Source organism: Furipterus horrens, unplaced genomic scaffold, assembly GCF_987537825.1.
Source record: "Furipterus horrens unplaced genomic scaffold, mFurHor1.1.pri manual_scaffold_7, whole genome shotgun sequence".
NCBI classification, from domain to species: Eukaryota; Metazoa; Chordata; class Mammalia; order Chiroptera; family Furipteridae; genus Furipterus; species Furipterus horrens.
This window is the reverse complement of record NW_028327177.1, coordinates 133921849-133941518: the sequence shown is the minus strand read 5'-3', so window position 1 is coordinate 133941518 and position 19670 is coordinate 133921849. Positions and strand designations below refer to the sequence as shown.

At 38.6% G+C, this 19670-nt stretch overlaps 1 protein-coding gene across 1 annotated transcript in view; it reads right to left on the bottom strand.

Moving 5' to 3' along the window:
* The window catches only part of OXSR1 (oxidative stress responsive kinase 1), a 68676-nt gene that overhangs the window by 33673 nt on the left and 15333 nt on the right, over window positions 1-19670 (bottom strand). The window contains exons 3-5 of the mRNA XM_090284516.1: window positions 16567-16675; window positions 10043-10184; window positions 2449-2504 (exon numbers count right to left, since the gene is read on the bottom strand). Coding sequence (XP_090140642.1) covers window positions 2449-2504; window positions 10043-10184; window positions 16567-16675 — 307 coding nt within the window. The remainder of the gene's footprint in view (window positions 1-2448; window positions 2505-10042; window positions 10185-16566; window positions 16676-19670) is intronic.

Below are 19670 nucleotides of genomic sequence, written 5' to 3'. Positions count from 1 at the left end.
AATATGGCAACTGTGGAGATTAGATTCTACCCCCTTTCTAGGGTTTGCTGTTTTTTGTTAATGTTTTGGGGGTGTTTTTGGGGGCAGGTGGCGGTTGTTGTAGACTGTGTCTGTGTCAAGCATCAGCCTGAGGTATAAACTTAAGTTCTCCTCAGCTCTTTTTCCTTGGCATGTACAGTCACCTTCTAATTTTTCCTGTAAATTTAGTTTTTAAATGTCCTGGTCTTTAATGTCTGGCTCCAAAAGGGGAAAGAACAGAAAAACGAAGGGAAGAAAAAAAGGTGCTGGCCTGTTATGTCTCCTGGAAGTCACTTGAGGGGGGTGAGGGTGTGGGGGGAATGCAACCATAATGGCTACTTGGCTTGTTGCCTGCACCTTTGAGATCAGAAATAGCAATCAGTGATCAAAGCACAGATGCTGGATATTTGGAGAACAGAATCCTTTTTGCCCACCATGGTTCTCGAAAGCTGTGTGCAAACTGCTCCAAAAACATAAAATGTATGCACAGCTGCCTACAATGTGGCTGATGGGTGAGGAATGAGTGGCTCTGAAATTGACCAATTAACTATAATTTACTTTCTAAGACCTTCCCCAGAATTTTCAAGTCTTCAGTGTTCTACAGAATTCCAAAACAGTTATAGTAAGTCCTCACTTAACATCTGTGACTTTAAGTGAAACAATGTATAATGAAACCAATTTAACCATAAGCTAACTGATATAAACAAGACTTAAGTGCCTACGGCATCTCATCAATGTTATAAAATGAGATGACGAACAAAATGCTACTTGAGGACCCTGCTCTACATCAGATAGAGTCTGTCAGTTCAATTCATGTCTAAGTGGGAAGACAGATTCTTGGTGATTCCTACTCACCATTTTCCCAGAATCCTCTTAAGTTTTTTCCACTTCATTTTGCTTCTCTAAGCAATACAGCATAATTGTCCCTGTTGTTGAACTTATATAAATGGAATCACATGCTATATACAGGGGTGAGCAAAAATAAGTTAATAATTATAATAATAAATATTGTAATAATTAGTAAGTAAATAATAATAAAAGAATAAACTCTGTTCACGTTTTCACAACTATAAGCCTACTTTTGCCCAACCTTGTATTCTATTTTGGCTGCTTTAATTAACCCTATGCTTTTATTATTTATTAATGCTTTTGAAAATAGTTGTAATTCTATTCAATTTCATCACTAGATGGTATTCTAATGTATCAATTAACCACAATTTATTTATCCATTCTACTAATGAAGGGCTTGGGGCTGTTTCAAACTTTCAGTGCTTATGAGCACCATGGCACACATGAGTTTCCTAGGCCATCCATCTAGAAGCCAAAGTTTTAGCATATGTATATTTTTAACTTAATAAAATGTTTGTACTAATTTACACTCATGCAATTAAGAGTATGAAATTTTTCCTTGCTTTACATCCAAACAAACAATTGGTATTGTTAGATGTTTTTGCCAGCTCAGTCAGTATAACATGGTATCCCAATGTTATTCTACTTTGCTTTTAATTAATTACTAGTGAAGTTGAATACCTTTTTTATATTTATGTTTTGATAGTCTTCATTTGGGAAGTCCTATGTCTATTTTTTAATCAGATATTTTTTCTTAATGTAAGCTATTGGTCCCTCTATTGATATGAATATAAGTTGCTAATTTTAAGAGTCAAACTTATCAATCTTTTCCCTTATGTTAGAGCATTATGTGGCTTGGAGTCACATAATTTAAGCAATTGTTTCCTATATTCATATACTGACAACCCTTACCTTAGGATGTGAAAATTATCTAAGTTATCTTCTAAAGCTGAAGAAATAATTAAGTTTTGGATCATTATCTGGCTCCTATCAAACACCTGACTATTGTAACAGTGTTCATGGGACTAAGCTGAGGTGTTCTCAGATCATCTGCTTGCTCTACAATCCTGCGTTCCATCATTCTGGAGTCTCAGTCTGAAGCAAAGGTTCTTTCACCAGGAGAGCCACTTTTGGCAGACTCTGGACTCCAACTGTTTTATCACTTCAGTTCTGCATCTCCCAAGAGTGCACTTTCACCTGTCAGATGCCTCTTCCTAACTGGCAAATACCCCATTTCCCCCAGTACAGAAGCAGCTCTGTATCACTTTTCTGTAGCATATGTATTCTTAAACACAATGAGGCTTCTTGACTACTTCTCCTTTAAAGGAAGGTACAGAATGCTATGAGAACCCATAGAAGACCCTAATGGGGAATAAGTAGTGAATAACTAGAAAGTAATGAGTAATAGTCAGAAAAATATCTGAGATCGAAAATGAAGACTGAGTAGTGAAGAATATCTTGAGAGTCAGGAGGGATGTGCCAACAAAGGATGCATAAAACAGCAAATTGACTAAGAAACATGAACATGAGTAATGTGGTTCTATTAACCATTAAATCAAAATAAGAACTACTGATCATTACCTGCAATCTGTACTGAGCCATCTTCTCCAAGAAGAATATTTCCAGCTTTCACATCTCTTTAAGAAAAACAAAAATTACATATTAAAATAACATGTATTCTTTGGAGTCACATAATTTAAACAACTGTTTACTATATTCATACAAATGACAACATTTAAGTGCTATATTGGCATTAAATGTTATTAAGGCCAGTAGTAAAATTTTAAAAATTTTATTCACTTGTACTAGAATCCAAACATTATAAACAAACAGCTAGAATAACATATAGCATTTTAGGATAAAATCTAGAAAACCCAAGGTGACTAATTATCATATTGGGATAATAATAGTGGCCAAAGAATGTGGCCCTCACCTAATTCTACTTTGTAAAATATATTACTTTTTTCTTCACCCTAATATATGTTCCTGAAAACAGGGATTATTCTATGGCTGTAGCACAAAAACAGATATAAATTATTCAAACAGCTCTATATTTTATTGGTAACTATAGCAACTCAAGAACTACACGAATACATTCTTGTTATAAGAACCTAAAATATCACTGAAAAGGCCAAAGTCCCTTTCACTCTTATTCTCTCCTAATTTTCAACTGTTATCAGTCTGATTAATGAATGTTCCTATAACATATTTGGGTGTTTCTTTCAACATAAATGATATCATACTATCCATTCCAATCTACGACTTGTTCTTCTCATTCAACAACATGTTAGTAGTATCTGGTAAAATTTAAAATCCTCAAATCCTACGAGTAGCAAATCTACTTCTTGATAACCTGGAGAAACTCTCAAGAGGAATGTACAAGTGGGTTCACTGCAGCATTATTTGTAATAACAACCCCAAATGGTAACAGCCTAGAAAGCCAACAACAGCAGGAAGGTTAAATTAATTGTTATATCCGTGAAATGGAACAAGGTCAATCAACATGTTACGACATGAAATGCTCTCTAATACACACTGCTAATGGAACAAATCAAACAGAACAGTGCATTCTGCATGACACCATTAACACACACACACACACACACACACACACACCCATATACACCAAACAGAGAGCAGTGAATGGGTTTCTTTTGTGGAGAGGAATAGGACTGGAGTCAAGGGGAACCGTGTGAATATTTAATGGGAATAGACTCATCTATTTATTTTGTAATTAAAAATAAATATAATTAAATAAACAAAAGAGAGCCAGCCCTCGGATCTAGACAAGAAAGAAAAGCAAGGCTAGCTCCTGGAGGAAGGCCTTCTTTGTCATGAAAAGAGCCCAGTAAAAAGCATGCTGCTTTCCCATTTTCCTGTCCATCTGGTTTTCCTCCATCTTCAGATATAACCAATACTTGGTAAATAATAAACAACAGTTTCACAACTGTGTGTAGCAGCATCACCACACCAGAGTATACAATGCCTTTCCCCAATGTATACTAAAGCATAAGAAAACTATGTTACTATTTTGTACTGCTTATAAATCCCAACAATTTACAGGACACCTTTCCAGAGGCTGACTGATGTTCAGTGGAGGCTAACTCACTTTGTTCTCCACATCTGAAGTCTTTGACTCTAGAGATACTACAAAGAGAAAAAAATTGAGGACATTCCCTTTCCTTGGTGACAAAGGCTATTCGACTGAGTCAACCGTGAACCTTCAACTCCCCTTTTTTCTCAGTTCATCTGGAATGTCACCTAAAACTCAATGAAAAAATAATGTTTAGTTTAGTCACTTCCTCCTGTTTTTTTTACAGCAGGCTATGAAACAATGTTAATACAGATCATGGAAATGTGATCTTGCTCTCTCATTTCATTATGAGCCATATCTGGGCCTGTATAATAATACATTTTTGGATCACCTGCATTTATTTGTATTATGATTAGAACATAGGAGCATCTCCCAGATATTGATCAAATAGATTTAAATAACCAAATAGGACACAACCTGTCTCAAATCCTCTTATAGAGATAAGTGTGCTGTTAAATAAATAAATAAATAATTCCAACAAAACACTAAAATAAAATTTGATTGTTTTTGGAGAGAAGTGGAATGTTAAATCAAGTAATTAACTAAATAACAAAATAAAACTTGATTATTCCTTCCCCATTGTCCCAACTCCCACCTCCTAACTCCGTGTCAGATCTTTGGGTTATAAATCAATACAATGCAATCTAACAGGACAGCCCTAACTACCAATCAGTAGGAGACCAGTTAAATGATGGTATACCTATATAATGAAATACTATGAATACTAATGAATATATGTGTTGACATGGAGCCATCTCCAAATATGTTCTTAAATGAAGAATATTACATATAGTATGTTGCCATTTGGCTTGGTTTTCTTTTTTTTTAAGCAGGAGGGAAAGGGAATATATGTACATTATTTTTATGTTCACCAAAACCTCTCTCAAAGGAGTCACAAGAAAATGGTAAGAAGCGAGTTATCTTTAGACCAGGGTACTAGAGGTTTAGAGGAGGAAGAAGACTATTTTATTTTTCAGAACAGTTTTAGATTTACATAAAAAGTGAGAAGGTAGTGCAAAGGAGTTCTCATATACCTTGTACTCAGTTTCCCCTATTATTAGCATCTTACATTGGTATGGTAATTATGCCACAATTAATGAGCCAGTATTGATGCATTATTACTAACTAAAGCCCATCATTTATTCAGATTTTTAAAGTTTTTACCTAATGCCCTTTTTCTGTCCCAGGATCTCATCTAATATATGATATTACATTTAGTTGTCATTTCTCCTTAGGCTCCTCTTGTCTGTGACAGTTTCTTTGACTTTCCTTGTTTCTGATGACCTTCAGAGTTTTGAGGAATAATGGTCTAGTATTCTGTAGGCTGACCATCTAACGGAATTTGTATTAGACTGATGTTATGAGTTCTTGGAAGGAGAACCACAGAAGCAAAGTGCCATTTTATCACATCAGAGCAAGAGTACATAGTATCAACCTAATTTAGCCACAGTTGATACAGAGAAGACATTTCTTATCATATATCGTTTTGTGCTGTTTGAACTTTTTAAGCCATGTATATGTAGTACATTTAAATAATGTTTCCTAAGTCTTTATCGTTCATAAGTGAAGAGACAGTCATCCATTTTCAGTAGAACCTTCACCTTTCCTGAGCAATTCATGTTTCCCTTTTTGAAACCAAAAGTACAATCTGTAGAACAGCTTACAGGAGTAAAAGCAGAGGAATATCACGCAGTGTAATGGCTCATTGGACAATCAAACACACCACACTCTGTCCTTACACAAGACAAGATAACTGACCTTTCAAGAAAAAGAGTTTAACTAAGTATCTGGCAAGAACTGCTTTTACTCTGCCACAAAGAACATGAAACAACCCAGCAGCCCCAACAGTTAAAGCCTCCATGCATTCTTGAGTAGCAAGAGCGCTGAATTCTGTTTTTCACAGCTTAATGCCATTTCTAACATGTCACTACTGCACCAATGTTACAAATTCCTTTTAAATTTAGAAGGAATATTACAGACATGCTTGACTTTCTCATGAGTACAGAACACAAGTTTCTCCCCATAACATTTCTATGACTCATTAATCAACAGTTTATGGAAAACTTGAAAAAGGTCAAAAGAATAAACAAATCAAAACAAAAGCTGGCAAACACTACATTTGGTCCTCTTAAACTAAGTAACATTTCTATTACAGCTAACTCTTTTGATAGGAAAAATATTGGGGTAGGTACAGAGAAAAAGGTAAAAATCTAATTTAGAGACGTGTTCGCCTGAGTCAAAATCCTCTAAAGTCCAGAGGGTCAAGGGAAAACACAGCAGAAGTAAAGGAAAACCATCTGACCTGATTCACCAGGCTGACACAAATCCACCTGAAAAAGTTGGACTTTAAAGATATAAGAAGTATCAAAACCTACTAAAAAGAGCCATCTCTGTTTCCCAGTGGAACAGCTTTCTCCCAAGCCTGCGAAGTCTCAGTGTATCTCAGCTCAGATAGTAGTAGTTCCCAGCCTTGGCTGCACATAAGGATAACTTGGGGAGCTTTGAGAAGTTCCAGTGCGAAGATCTCATGCCAAACCAATTTAGTGAATTTTTGGCAGTAGATCCAGGAATTGGTATTTATTACAATTCCCAGGTGATCCCAATGTGTATCCAAGGTTGAGAGACTCTGAGTTAAAGAGTGACATAGAGAATATCCATTCCAGCAGCACGGCAAACGATGCACGGCAAACAGGCTTTCATCACTACTGCACAGGCCTTTGCCCCCAAACACACCATTCCCCGGCCACAAACAAAGAAATGCTGGCTAGATTAGGGGAAAACATGTCACACAGCTGAACACAAAATAAAAAAGAAAATTCTAGAAATTAAAAAGGGACAGTTAAGAACCACAACAGTGAGCCTTGAGAGACAGAACAGAGACACTGCCCCCAAATGATCTCCATGGCTGTAGAAAAACAATTTTTTCTCTCACATAATAGTCTAGACATAAGTGACATCAGTCCATATGCCCAATATGGTACTCCACAGAGTCAGGGACTTGGGCCCCTTCCATTTTATTGCTCTACCATCTCTGAGTGCTTGATGCACAGTCCAGATGGCTTTCTACCACATACACATTTCAGTGGGACTTTGAAAGGAAAGGGGAAATACAGGTTATGCCACTTTCTGGTAGCAGTGGTTTCTCAGGACATTTGGCAATATCTGGAGACATTTTTGGTTGTCACAATGGGTACTTGGGGGAGGTGCTACTGATGTGATACGTAGAAGCCAGAAATGCTGCTAAATATATCCCACAATGCACAGGACAGCCACTACAAGAAAGAACCGCCCAACACAAATGTGAGTAGTACTAGGATCGATAAGACCTGGTAAGCAGCACGCAACACTTCCGTTCTCACCACAGTGGCTGGAAACTAAGTCTCATGGTCCTATCTGGCCTGCGTGGGTGGCTGTGAAACGTTGCCTTTCTTACGGATGTTCATGTGCCCAGTAAAAATGTCTTCCCTTCTGTCTTTTTTTTAATTCAAGAAGGAGAGACATACTGGGGGCCAATAAGCAGCCTCTGGCATATTTCTTTTGAGAAGACTGGTTAATGAGCATAGAGTCAAAACACAGGTATTAACTGAATTATGTTCATTGCTAGCTAGTAATCAAGGTATATACTCACAGGACTGTCACCATCCAAAGGACAGAAACCCCGTTTTGAGGGCACCTTTTCTTCTTGACAGTGTGGGAAATACATCCCCAAATGTTTACTCTTTATTCATACCCTTTTTTATGTCATTTCTTAATACCTTACTTTAATTTTGTACAAAACAATTGATTAGGTACAATTTTAGATAAAAAATCTTACTGTCTTAAGAATATACTTCCAGTGTTTCCAAGATTTCCAGCTTGTTTATTATTCCTTAGAGTTAACTGTTTGCCTTCAACTCCATAAAAAGAGAAATTTGTTTTCCTTGTAAGACTTACAGCAGGTTGGGCAATTTAGACAACCAGAAGGAATCACCCACTTTTTCCTAGAATGAGATGTTCATATAAATGGCTGATTTCACGTATTTTGTGTTAATTTTCTTTAAAATGCTGCTATTCTTAGAGTAACCTAATCAAAAGTTTGCATGTATATCAGGGGCAGGGACCTTGCTTTTTCCTTCCATATTCTGATTAGTCCTTAAAAACTCAAAGAAGCAACAGCCAGTCTCAGTGAGCCCCTAGTCTCCGTACCTCCTGCTAAGTGACCCCTGGCCCAGCACTAGCAGCAACCAGCCAAGGTGCACAGCTTGGCTTCACCTGGGAATCTCCAAGCCAAGCACAAGTAGAAGCCACCTTAGACTGCTTTACAGTGACCCAAGCCACTCTTGCAGCTGACTGGCCTGGGTAAATCCCTTCCATTGACCTGCCAACAGCAATGAAGGCTCAACTACAAAAGGAGGGTGTACCCAGCCTACACAAAAGGCGCACCTCGAGTACCCATCTTAGGTGATAGGGGAGGCTGTGCCACTGGACCCTACAGGACACCTACTACATTCGGCCACACGACCAAGACACAGAGTCAAAGCAGCTCTACCTAATATACAGAAACAAACACAGGGAGGCTGCCAAATGAGGAGACAAAAAAACATGGCCCAAATGAAAGATCAGATCAAAACTCCAGATGAAGAACTAAACAAAATGGAGGTAAGCAATCTATCAGATGAAGAGTTCAAAATACTGGTTATAAGGATGCTCAAGGAACTTAGTGAGGACCTCAGCAGCATAAAAAAGATCATATCAGAAATGAAGGATACACTAATTGAAATAAAGAATAATTTACTGGGAAATAACAGTAGAGTGGATGAAGCCGAGAATCAAATCAATTATTTGGAATATAAGAAAAAAAACAACAACTACCAATCAGACTAATAAGGAAAAAGAATAAAAAAATTAAAAAAATCAAGACAGTATAAGCAGCCTTCGGTATAACTTCAAGCATTCTAACATTCACTTCACGGGGGTGCCAGAAAGAGAAGAGAAAGAGCAAGAAACTGGAAATCTATTTGAAAAACTAATGAAAGAAAACTTCCCTAATTTGATGAAGGAAATAAGACATGCAAGTCCAGGAAGCACAGAGAGTTCCAAACAAGATGGATGCAAAGAAGCCCACTCCAAGACACATCATATAAAAGGCCAAAGGTTAAAGATAAACAGAGAATCTTCAAAGCAGTAAGAGAAAAGCAGTTATTCACCCACAGAGGAAGTCCCATGCGACTGTCAGCTGACTTCTCAAAAAAGACTTTGCAGGCTAGGAGGGATTGGCAAGAACTATTCAAAGTCATGAAAAGCAGGGACCTACAGCCAAGATTGCTCTACCAGCAAAGACATCATTTAGAATCGTAGGGCAGATAAAGAGCTTTCCAGACAAGAAAAAAACTGAAGGAGTTCACTATCACCAAACCATTATTATATGAAATGTTAAAGGGACTTATTTAAGAAAAAGAAGATCAAAATTGAACAATAAAATGGCAATACATACCTATCAATAATTGAATCTAAAAATACACACTAAGCAAACAAGAAGAATGGAGACAGAATCATGGATACAGAGAACATTTTGATGGTTGCCAGGTGGTAGAAGGTATGGGGGGAATGGGTGAAGAGATGAGGGGATTAAGAAGTACAAATAGGCAGTTACAGAATAGCCATGGGGATGTAATGTACAGTATAGGAAATGGAGCAGCCAAAGAACATATATACATGACCCATGGACATGAACGATGGTGTGGGATTGCCTGAGGAAGTAGGGGCTGCTGGGTGGAGGAGAGCAAAGGGGGTAAAATTGGGACAACTATGTAATAGCATAATCAATAAAAAATAATTAAAAAACAAAAATAACCAAAATGTTATCAGTGATTGCAATGACTGCCTCTTGATAAGAAATTGGGAATCTTTCCTGTTTTTGTATTTTAAAACACTTACTAGCTGTGTAATTAAAACCCAAACCACAATGTACTGAAATGAGCAATACAAAAAACCATGTTATTAACACTCTTCTGCAAATGAATGGGAAATGGTCTCAATGCAATGATACAGCACAACTACCACTGCACTTACCAAGAGGCAAGAGTGGAATCTTCCACATACCTGTGAATCTGTCCATTTTTGTGCAGGTATTCCAAGCCTTCCAACACTTCTCTGAGTATAGTAGCAATGGTAGGTTCATCTAGGACTCCACTTTTGTGTTCCCCCTTTGCCACAATGTGCTTAATAATATCCAGAACAGAACCTGAAAACACAAGACACAGTTTTCCATAAATTTTTAACTTATTCAATGATTCAGAATCATTCTGAAATCAAAACACATTGTAAACCTTTTGATAAATGTAATTGTGTGGAAAGAAAGGAAAAAATAGAAAATAAAGGAAATGCAAAAGTTTAAAATTAATCATAATTTATTCTCAATGCCTAGCTGAAACAGAAAGAAGACTGCTAACATCCAAATAGCAGTGTTACACATGCATCATTTCTAGACTTCTAATGAGAATTTTTAACCACCTCTGAAGAATACCTAGGTTAACCAGGCCCATCAATTAATACTTTAATATAAGATATCACAAACCAATTTAGGCTTTAACACCAAATTAAAATATGCAACATTATGCAAATAAAGACAGAAAACTACAATTGAAATACAAGTCAGATTATATAAGAAATACTTGAAAAGTAAAGGTCACATGTGTATTCAAACTAACTTGAGCACTGAAATTGTTTCAGGTTGATAAATAATAGAAATAAAATAGGAAGGGGAAAGAAGAATATGAAAAAAATTATAATGGCAATTTTCTTTAAATAGCAACCCAGATGTATTATTAATCCCATTCTTACCAGGATGGAAAATAATACTCCTACTAAAAATTAGGGAAAGGGAAGGAAAAGCTACCTATATAGTAATTAAATCATAGAAAGTTGAGTATCATAACTGATTATTTAATTTTTAACAGTTTGCTAGAAATCTGTAAGATTTCTGTCAGTACAATGGCCCATTAAGATCACAGAACCAAAACAAAACAACCTCCAATGTCAGAAACTGTACCAAGAACTCTGGAACCACACTGAAAAGACTGGATGCTCATTTCTTGGCACAAGACCTTAATGATCAGGACTAAAATTAAAACAAACACACAACTCTGTTGAAAACTTGCCCTGGCGGGTCCCTTTCATTTCACAAACTTAAAAAAGAAAAACGTATTTCCAAATAGATGAAAAGAGCAGTCTAGATGAAATCTTTGCAAATATCAGAGGACTGAACCCCATGTTTACTTCAGCGCCCATTTGAAACCCACTAATTTGATAAACTTGATTTTTTAAAAAGGGCATAAGCCCAGAACAAAGCAGAAAACAAGAATCATAACAGAAGAGAGATAATAATTTTTTGGAAGAAGAAAAGCAGAAAAAGAAAAAGTAACTGACTAAGCAGAGTGGAGAAACCTGAAACTTGAACATCTACAGAGGAGGTACGCCAATTAGGAAAAAAAGATCTCTACCCAGATCTTCAGAAAGGCTCAGAATGTAAGGACCACAGAAGGGGAAATGAGAGGGAACTGAAGGAAACGGCTGACAACAGGAAAACTGGTTGAAAGTTGAGGGGAGAATGCGATTCGCAGACCTAGCCTCCCCGCAGTGGAAGCCAGGCCACTCTCTGCACCCCCAGCAGGAGGCAGTCTACTCTCCCTAGACAAAGAATCAGGGGGGCTCCAGATACCAGGTAACTTCTCCTAGTACTTCCGCTCCCCTCTCGTTACTGCTGGGATTTACAAGACTGATCCACAAAGGGGGACACCACGGGTGGGCCATACCACCCCTGAAGGTGTCTGATCTCCACAAAGGGGGAGGCCTAAGGGATACCCTTTGTTCTGCTTTGTTTTAACCAATCACACATTAATCCCCAAAGCAAAGTGACTACACTAAGAGGCCACATAATTCATTCTTCTGAAAAATCCAGCCCACGTAAGAACTGCTTAGTAGGAAGACATCTGTATAAATGCCAACTGAGTTACACGTTTGTAATGTAAATAAGATCTAAAACAAGGAATGCAAAGGGAGAAATTCCTACTAGGACCTAAAAATTAACACAATTTATTCATTCAAGAACTAAGCCATATTATATGCAAGATCTAGACATGAGTGCCACAGAATATGTCAAAAAAATATATATGGGATGACTGCTGACTTCCAAGAAACTTCAGTCTGGTGGACCAAGGAAACCGATCAGCAAAGACCGAAGGGCACATAAAAATGTTTGAAGCAGGAACTCCTTTTCAAAATCTTAGAAGATTTTTATTAATTTCACATCATCTGATGATCAATGGGGACGTTAAGCAATGCACATCCCCAGTCTACATCCAGAGCAGACGTGCTAAACAAGGCTATGTAAGAAGCCCCTGTGATAACAAGGTCTTTTCAGCTTCGGTCTCCCAACAATATAATTTTTATAAGTGGAAGGATGATCATTCCACGAAGATCATCATCCTTGACTGAAAAAATATTGGTCCTGATGTTGCAATATCTAATCCTACAGGTACTTCTTTCTCTTTCCTTTTAAAAGCTTTCTTAATACTTTGATTTCTAAAAATCTTAGATTGCAGTTTATAAATTGTAGCAATATCTATTTAGATCAAAAGTGCTTGTAATTTCTAAACATTAACTTCCTATACTGATAAATCTCGTTATTCAATATCAGAGTTTTAATTAGGAAAAGGTAAGAATATCATAGTTACAAGGAAGCACTGTGGAATAATTATAATGTTGACACACACACTTATTTTAACCATGATGTCTACCTGATTGATGGGTTTGAGAGTGACAGCTGCAATTCATTTTACGATTTAATTAGCTCATTAAATTTTACATCAATACAATGTTGCTAAATCAAAAAATATTCTTGTTTTAAATATTTTGGCTGAAAAAGTTGATTTGAAAGAAGGTAGCCTATACATTTTCCTTTTAACTCTGGTTATATGTATTATAACTATTCAAAGGTCCCGTTACCATCCCTGCTCCAGCTGTGATTCCCCAGTCAATTCCCAAGACACACCACACTCCTCCATCCTGCCTCCAGACAATTCTCTGCACAGCGTTCCCTCTGTCTGGACCCCTTCTCAATTCTTCCCCCGACAGCACCTCCACCTCCGATTTCACCTGGCTAATTATTACTTATTCTTCAGATCTCAGCTGAATATCACCTCCTGAGGGAAGTCTTCATTAACACCATCACGTTCACTCTCTCTCAATAAGGTTCCGTTCTCCTGGTACTTGTTCCTATGGATCCTGTTACTTCTTCATGGCTCTCTACAAACTTACAGTTATTTAAGTGCAATTTTTCCTTTATTAGCTATGAGATCCATATGAGCAAGGAACCAACAGTTTGAGTCACCAATGTATTGGTGGTCAATAAGTATTTGATGACTGAAATTTTAATTGAGCTACCTTGACAGTTTCCTCCTATTAAAAAAATTAAAAGTTGTGCTTAGTTCTACCTATTGTTTTCTAATATTGCATAATGTACATCTCAAGTTTAAATATGTATTAACTCTATAACTGCAAAAGCAAGATTTCATTTTCCTTAAAAAAATGCAAATTTTTAAATATTTTAAAAGATTTAGATGTAAGAGTATGCTGACTCATAAAAACATAAATAATTACAAAAAGAATTAATGCATGAAACATGTTTGAAAATTATCCCCTAGATAATCTTCTGAATGCTAGGCTAAAAAAATTGGCACTGTCCTAAGACCAGGAGGGACAGAGAGCTACATTTAAAAGACACCACCCAGATACATGTCCTTACCCTTCCGTGATCAGGACATATACTCACTAAGAGAATATGGATTCTTGAAAATATGTATTATTCTGCTTAGGAGTGTAGCAGAAAGGATAGGCTGGCATACAAGTATGGATGAGAAAATTAAGCAGACAGTTTATTCCTATTCATCAGAGGACTTGTTAGCAAAACATTGAAAACTTTGTATTATACATTTTTGTAAATGACAATAAAATTATGCTATAAATGATCAATAACGAAAGATACAGTATTACCTAATATTCCCATATCTGTCCATACTGAAAGAACCATGCTTGACCACCATCTTGAAAGGTGGTTGGTGTTAGCAAGGCTTCCAACCATCATATGAACAGGGCCTTTAACAAAGCAATCCAGTTTCTCCAGTGTGTCACTAATGGGATTGAAACAAAAAGGTGATTCTGGCTACACTGAAAAGCATCAAATAACAAGGGATTATTATTTTTAATGACTAAAATTTCTTGTGCACCTTACTACATGTCAGCACAGTGGTGGAGGCTTTACAAATACAATCTCCTTTACTCTTCCCCAATGCCCCGAAATGCAGAAAGGTATCCTCATTTCACAAGCAAATAAGCAGATTCGAAGCGTTGAAACAGTTTGTCCGATGACATATAACTGCTAAGTAAGGAAGTGAGAATTTAATTCTCAAGCCTATGCTCTTTCCTTTAAACCTCTCTGGGGAAGTAGAGTTTAATAAGGTATGATACTACAATTGCAAACAAATATGGACTCTCTTTTCTGTAACCCTGCATTCTAAGATGGAAAATCATGCTCCCACACAAAATACATATGCAAACAAAACCAAGCAGCACAGTGACAGGAAAGTCAGTTGGCTCCGTCACTCGCTCGCCCTCTCCCTCTTGCCACGTGATTCAAATCCATGCCTCAGCACAATGTCTGATTTATTACACAGCATGGCCTTCAGGACACCATAAAAAATGTCCGATCTATACATGCCAAGGGCCCACTGTTTGCAATCACAATACATTTTATTCTAAGGACTAGAGCAGAAATAACTTGCATATTTACTGCAGGATAAAGCACATAATTAATCATGTTAATGCTGGGGACCAAGATTTTCTATGTAAGAAATGAGATTCAAGTGTAATTCGAACGTTTTAAAGGTCTGTAATATTAAACTTGAATTGGAAGTATTAATGTCAAATCATGACTTATTTTTAATACACTGTATTTCCAAGCTCTTTCAACTGGAAGCAATGAACAAGGAGCAGCAAAGAGCATCCCAAGCATCCAAGATATGCTTTCTAAATACCATTCGCCATAAAGAAGATCAGAGCTCCATAGAACACTGGCTGGTTTGAGTCTGGGAAGAGCAATAGAAACATAAGCCTAGGAAATCCTGAACCGAAAAACAAGCAAGTTATCAAAGATTGATGAATCATGTCCAAAGGACACAACAGTAAGCTTAAATTATGGGACTCCCACTGACAAAACTGTGGCCAGCCTGAGCATCAAAGGAATAGAGTATAATTGATTGAAAGACATTGAATATATAAAAATCCTTGAATCTATGTAATTATATTCAAAAAAATGACAGCCTTACCCACTGGGGGTGGAGGGACCCTCCCTTCTGCTACCACTGGTAATTATTAAACTAACTCTTTACTCTAAAAATTGGTCCTTAAAAAAAGAACCAGGCGTTCGGTCAGGTGGGCGTGGGGTGTGCGGGGAGGTGAGGGGTGGCCACCTTCCCGGAGCGCCGCAGACAAAAAAAAAAAAACAAACCAATTATTTATCCTGTCTTTTCAGTAGGAACTACAATACTGATTAATCAAAGAGTCCAGTTAATAAGGTAAAGTTCCTTTACACAGAAGAGTACAGTTTATAAGTGTAAAAGAGGATACAATAAGAAAAACCACCATTCGCTCTGCAGTCCCTGGCAAAACAATTGATTCAAACAATTGTTAATAGATGCTAAAATCATTGGACAAAAGACTTAGGAGGAACTAGATACAGTGCCAAAGTACCATCTCACATTACTTGCTAGCTGCAAAGGGGAAAAACGTTAACCTTTCCATGGAGCGGCCTGGCTACCATAATCTTAAGCAATCAAAATTAACATCACCATTAAAGATAAAATAAGATAATAAATACATCCTGACATAATGCAATGTGAAGTACACAGCATCACCTACAAAATCTTGTGTCAAAAATATTTAACTTAGCCCTAGCTGTTGTGGCTCAGTTGGTTGGACACCCGCCAGACTATGAACTGAAAGATCGTGGGTTTAATTCCCGGCTGGGGCACATGCCCAGGTTGCAGGCCAGGTCCCCGGTTGGGGGTGTGCAAGAGGCAACTGATCAATGTCTCTCTCCCTCTCTTGCTCCCTTCCCTTCCTCTCTCTCTAAAAAACATAAATAAAATCCTTAAAAAAAAAAAAGGGTAACAAATCTAATCAAGGCTTTAGATCTAATTTTCAATTCGCAAGGAACAGAGGAATATAAAGCAAGTTAAACATCGCCATAAAGAAATAACCCAGAATGTGGGACATTTTGAAAGATAGTTCCAATCAGACCTTTCAGACCAGACCCTTCAACAAATCTGTGTCATGGAAGACAGGAAGTGGGAGGGAACCATCCTAGATGAGGAGAAATTCAAGAGGCGTGACAACCAAATGTAAAGTGTGACAGCTGTCTCAGTTCACACACTAGCACTGTTAGCAGACACTAAATTCTCAGTATCTCCTTAAAAGCAAATGTCCATGAAAACCAGACCAGAATAGAAAGAACATTTTTATTAACTTCCCAACCCATGGAAGTTAGTATTCCACTGTATTTTACTCACCTCCACTGAGCAGCTTCATGACTAGCCACAGCTCATCTTTTACTACAAAAGACGTGTAGTAAGACACAATGTTAGGATGGTGGCACTGACTCATGGCTTGAATTTCTTTCTACAAAGAAGAGAAAACATGATCACTCATTATCTGCAAGCATAAAGCGAGACTACAAGTTAGTGAATACAGGCTGGGGATCCCAAGACTATGTCACAGCCCTTCTGAGATCTCCATGGTTCTGACCTCTTCCAGACGGTTAAAGCCAAAACCGCTTGGTTTCCCTTGGTCCACCCAGGCCTTACGTCTTCCACTCACTGCACTAGCAATCTCTGAAACTAGAAACATGCCCTACATATCACGCCCTGGCCCGGCACAGCACCAGAGGCCGCCACAAGCACGCGTTTGGACTTCAAGGTGCCCTTGAGAAACCATCTTGGGGAATCTGGTTTTATAGCCAGAGAGGATAATTACCAATCAGCAAAGGGTGGTTTATGTTGGTTCTTTAGTCCTTTCAAAATATTGTCTCATCCCATTTTTGTGAAAGGATCAACAATTCTCACACTAAAGAGGAACATACTGAAAACAGGGCAAGGTCATAAACTAAATCCAAAGTAGAAACCTGTGCCAAAGTCTAAGCTTACACCATCTTCATTAATAAATTTAAATAGATTAAGTATGATAAAATGCCTTATAAAGCCCCGTGTGACCAGGCCCTGCTTACCTCTCTAGCCTCATTCCTACTCCTTCACACCCCACACCACAGCATACCCCAGTCCTAGTAACTTCAATTGAGCCATGCTCCTTCTAACCATGGCCATTTCACCCTATTGTTCCCTCTGCCTCAAACACACTTCCCTCATTGTTTCTGCCTAGCTAAAAACACCAATTCTTCCTTCTGAACTCACCTGAAGTATCATCTCCTCCCAGCTCCTCAGGTTGAGTTAGGTATTCCTTCTCTTGGCTTCTAAGCTCCCTGTGTATATCCTTACATCATGGCACATATGAACTAAATAGTAGCCTGGGTGCTTGTTTGTCTGTCTCTCCTTCCAAGACACAGAGTTCCACGAAGGCAAGTACTTAGAAGTCCATTCCTTCCCTGGCCAGGTAGCTCGGCTGGTTGGAGTGTCATCCCATACACCAAAAGGTTGCAGGTTTGATCCTTGGTCAGGGCACATACTTAGGTAATGGGTTCCATCCCAGGTTGGGGCATGTACAGGAGGCAACAGATGGATGTTTCTCTCTCTCCCCACTTTCTCTCTCTCTAATAATCAATATCCTTAGTTGAGGATTAAAGTAAATAAATAAAGACTCAGCCTTTTTAAAAAAGTGGATTTCTAAACGTTGTGAAACTTACATGCTGTACTGTAATTGCTGTTCCTTTTCCTGTGTCCCCCAAAAATCGTAAGCTCAATGAGGGCTAAGACTGTACTTCTGGCACTTATCATTGTGCCTGGCACACACTACACCTTCAGTAAATATTTGTTGAATGAGTGAATCCTATAGCCTTTTTTACTGATTCATGTATATGACCTTGGTATTTGTCCAGTAAATCAATTGTGCAAAAGTGGCCCATAACCCCTGCTTCATACAAAGTACTCAGTAAATGCCAGTGTTTCTTTCCTCATCATCTCTATTTGAATGTAAATTGCTTTATGGCAAGGACCTTGTTGTTTGTAGTTTTGCAACCCCCAAAGTCACCAGCACAATCTTTGGTACTAGAAGCTAAGTAAACACGAAGGAAAAGGAAGAAGGAACTAAAACGAGCACCTGCTTGCTGATAGAGCTCTACAGGATTCGAAGAGATAAGTGTGTATGGGAGAGAATACAGAGCACAGCACCTGCATGCCAAGTGGGTAGTAAAGATAACAAATGTTACAGAAATCCACAGGAAACAGTTAAGGTAGGTAAAAGTCTTCACCCAGGAGGCAGGGACCACGTTTAATTCTGCTGGATGTGAAGATCTGACAGCAGTATGGGGTGAAAGGCATACATAATTACGAAAAAAGGATGGAATATGCAAGAGCGGGTATAGGAAACAATGAATAAACCTGTCTGGAATAAACAGTTCATGCTTTCAACAGAGTTTACCAAGAAGAGCCTGCTGTGTGCCAGGCTCAATGCGAGGGGCTCGCCCACGATGGAGCCCCCATGCGACTCGGGCCAGTGAGGAAGTTAGACAAATACTAATATACAACACATGCTGACAAACAGCTTGACAGGGGGACTGGAAGATACTCCAGGGCTTCTTCTGAGAGGCAAATCATCACCAGAGGAGCAGCTGGCAGGGAGGCTTTCCTATGAGGTCTGACTCCGCCGACACCGCTCAGCCTCCGCTGTCCTGGTGGCCCAAGGTGGCCCAAGACGCACAGGTCCCCACAACGGTCTCATCTCCGCACCTGGGCGCTCTCTGCCCCCTCTCACGTGCGCCGGACTTGATACCCCTCCTGGGCGTCTGCCAAGCTCTGCTCTGGACAGCAGAGCACCTAGTCTTCGACTACACTGTGAGCCTCTTGGCGGAAGATAAGGCATTTGCAGCCTCCTAATGTTCCCCTCAGAGGTTTGTCCAGTGAATCTAGTCCTAGCACCTACGAGGGAAAAATCTCAAAATACTGCACTGTGCACCTTTCTTAGAAAAATGCCTGTGAGTAAAATCTCTGGGGAAAACAAACTTAGTAAGATCTGACAGCTGATTTTCCCACCACCCTTAGCAAAGGCTGTCAGACAAGAACATGTTTTGACAAGAGAAAGGAGCCATCTCCTGCCTCCTCAGTAATACCTGTCACACACGCTACACACCTGTCGTCGGGCGACCTCAGCGCTCTCTGGATTTTTTAAGGTAAACTGAAGGGTTTCCTCTCTCGCAGAAATGGAGCCCTTGGCACCCAGACCTCTGGTTCTGACACCATGCACACCACGAATATCAGGCGTTATTTATACTCCCCACGTGTCTCTGGGGTTTAGTGGGATCTTGCCTGCTCCCCCCACCACCCGCCCAAAATAAAGCCAGTTATCTTAAACTTGCTTTACTAAAAGTTACTTATTTTCCAAATATATAAATACTACATTTGCAACATAGAGCTTACTGAATATGTGGCCAAAATTTACGGAGGTC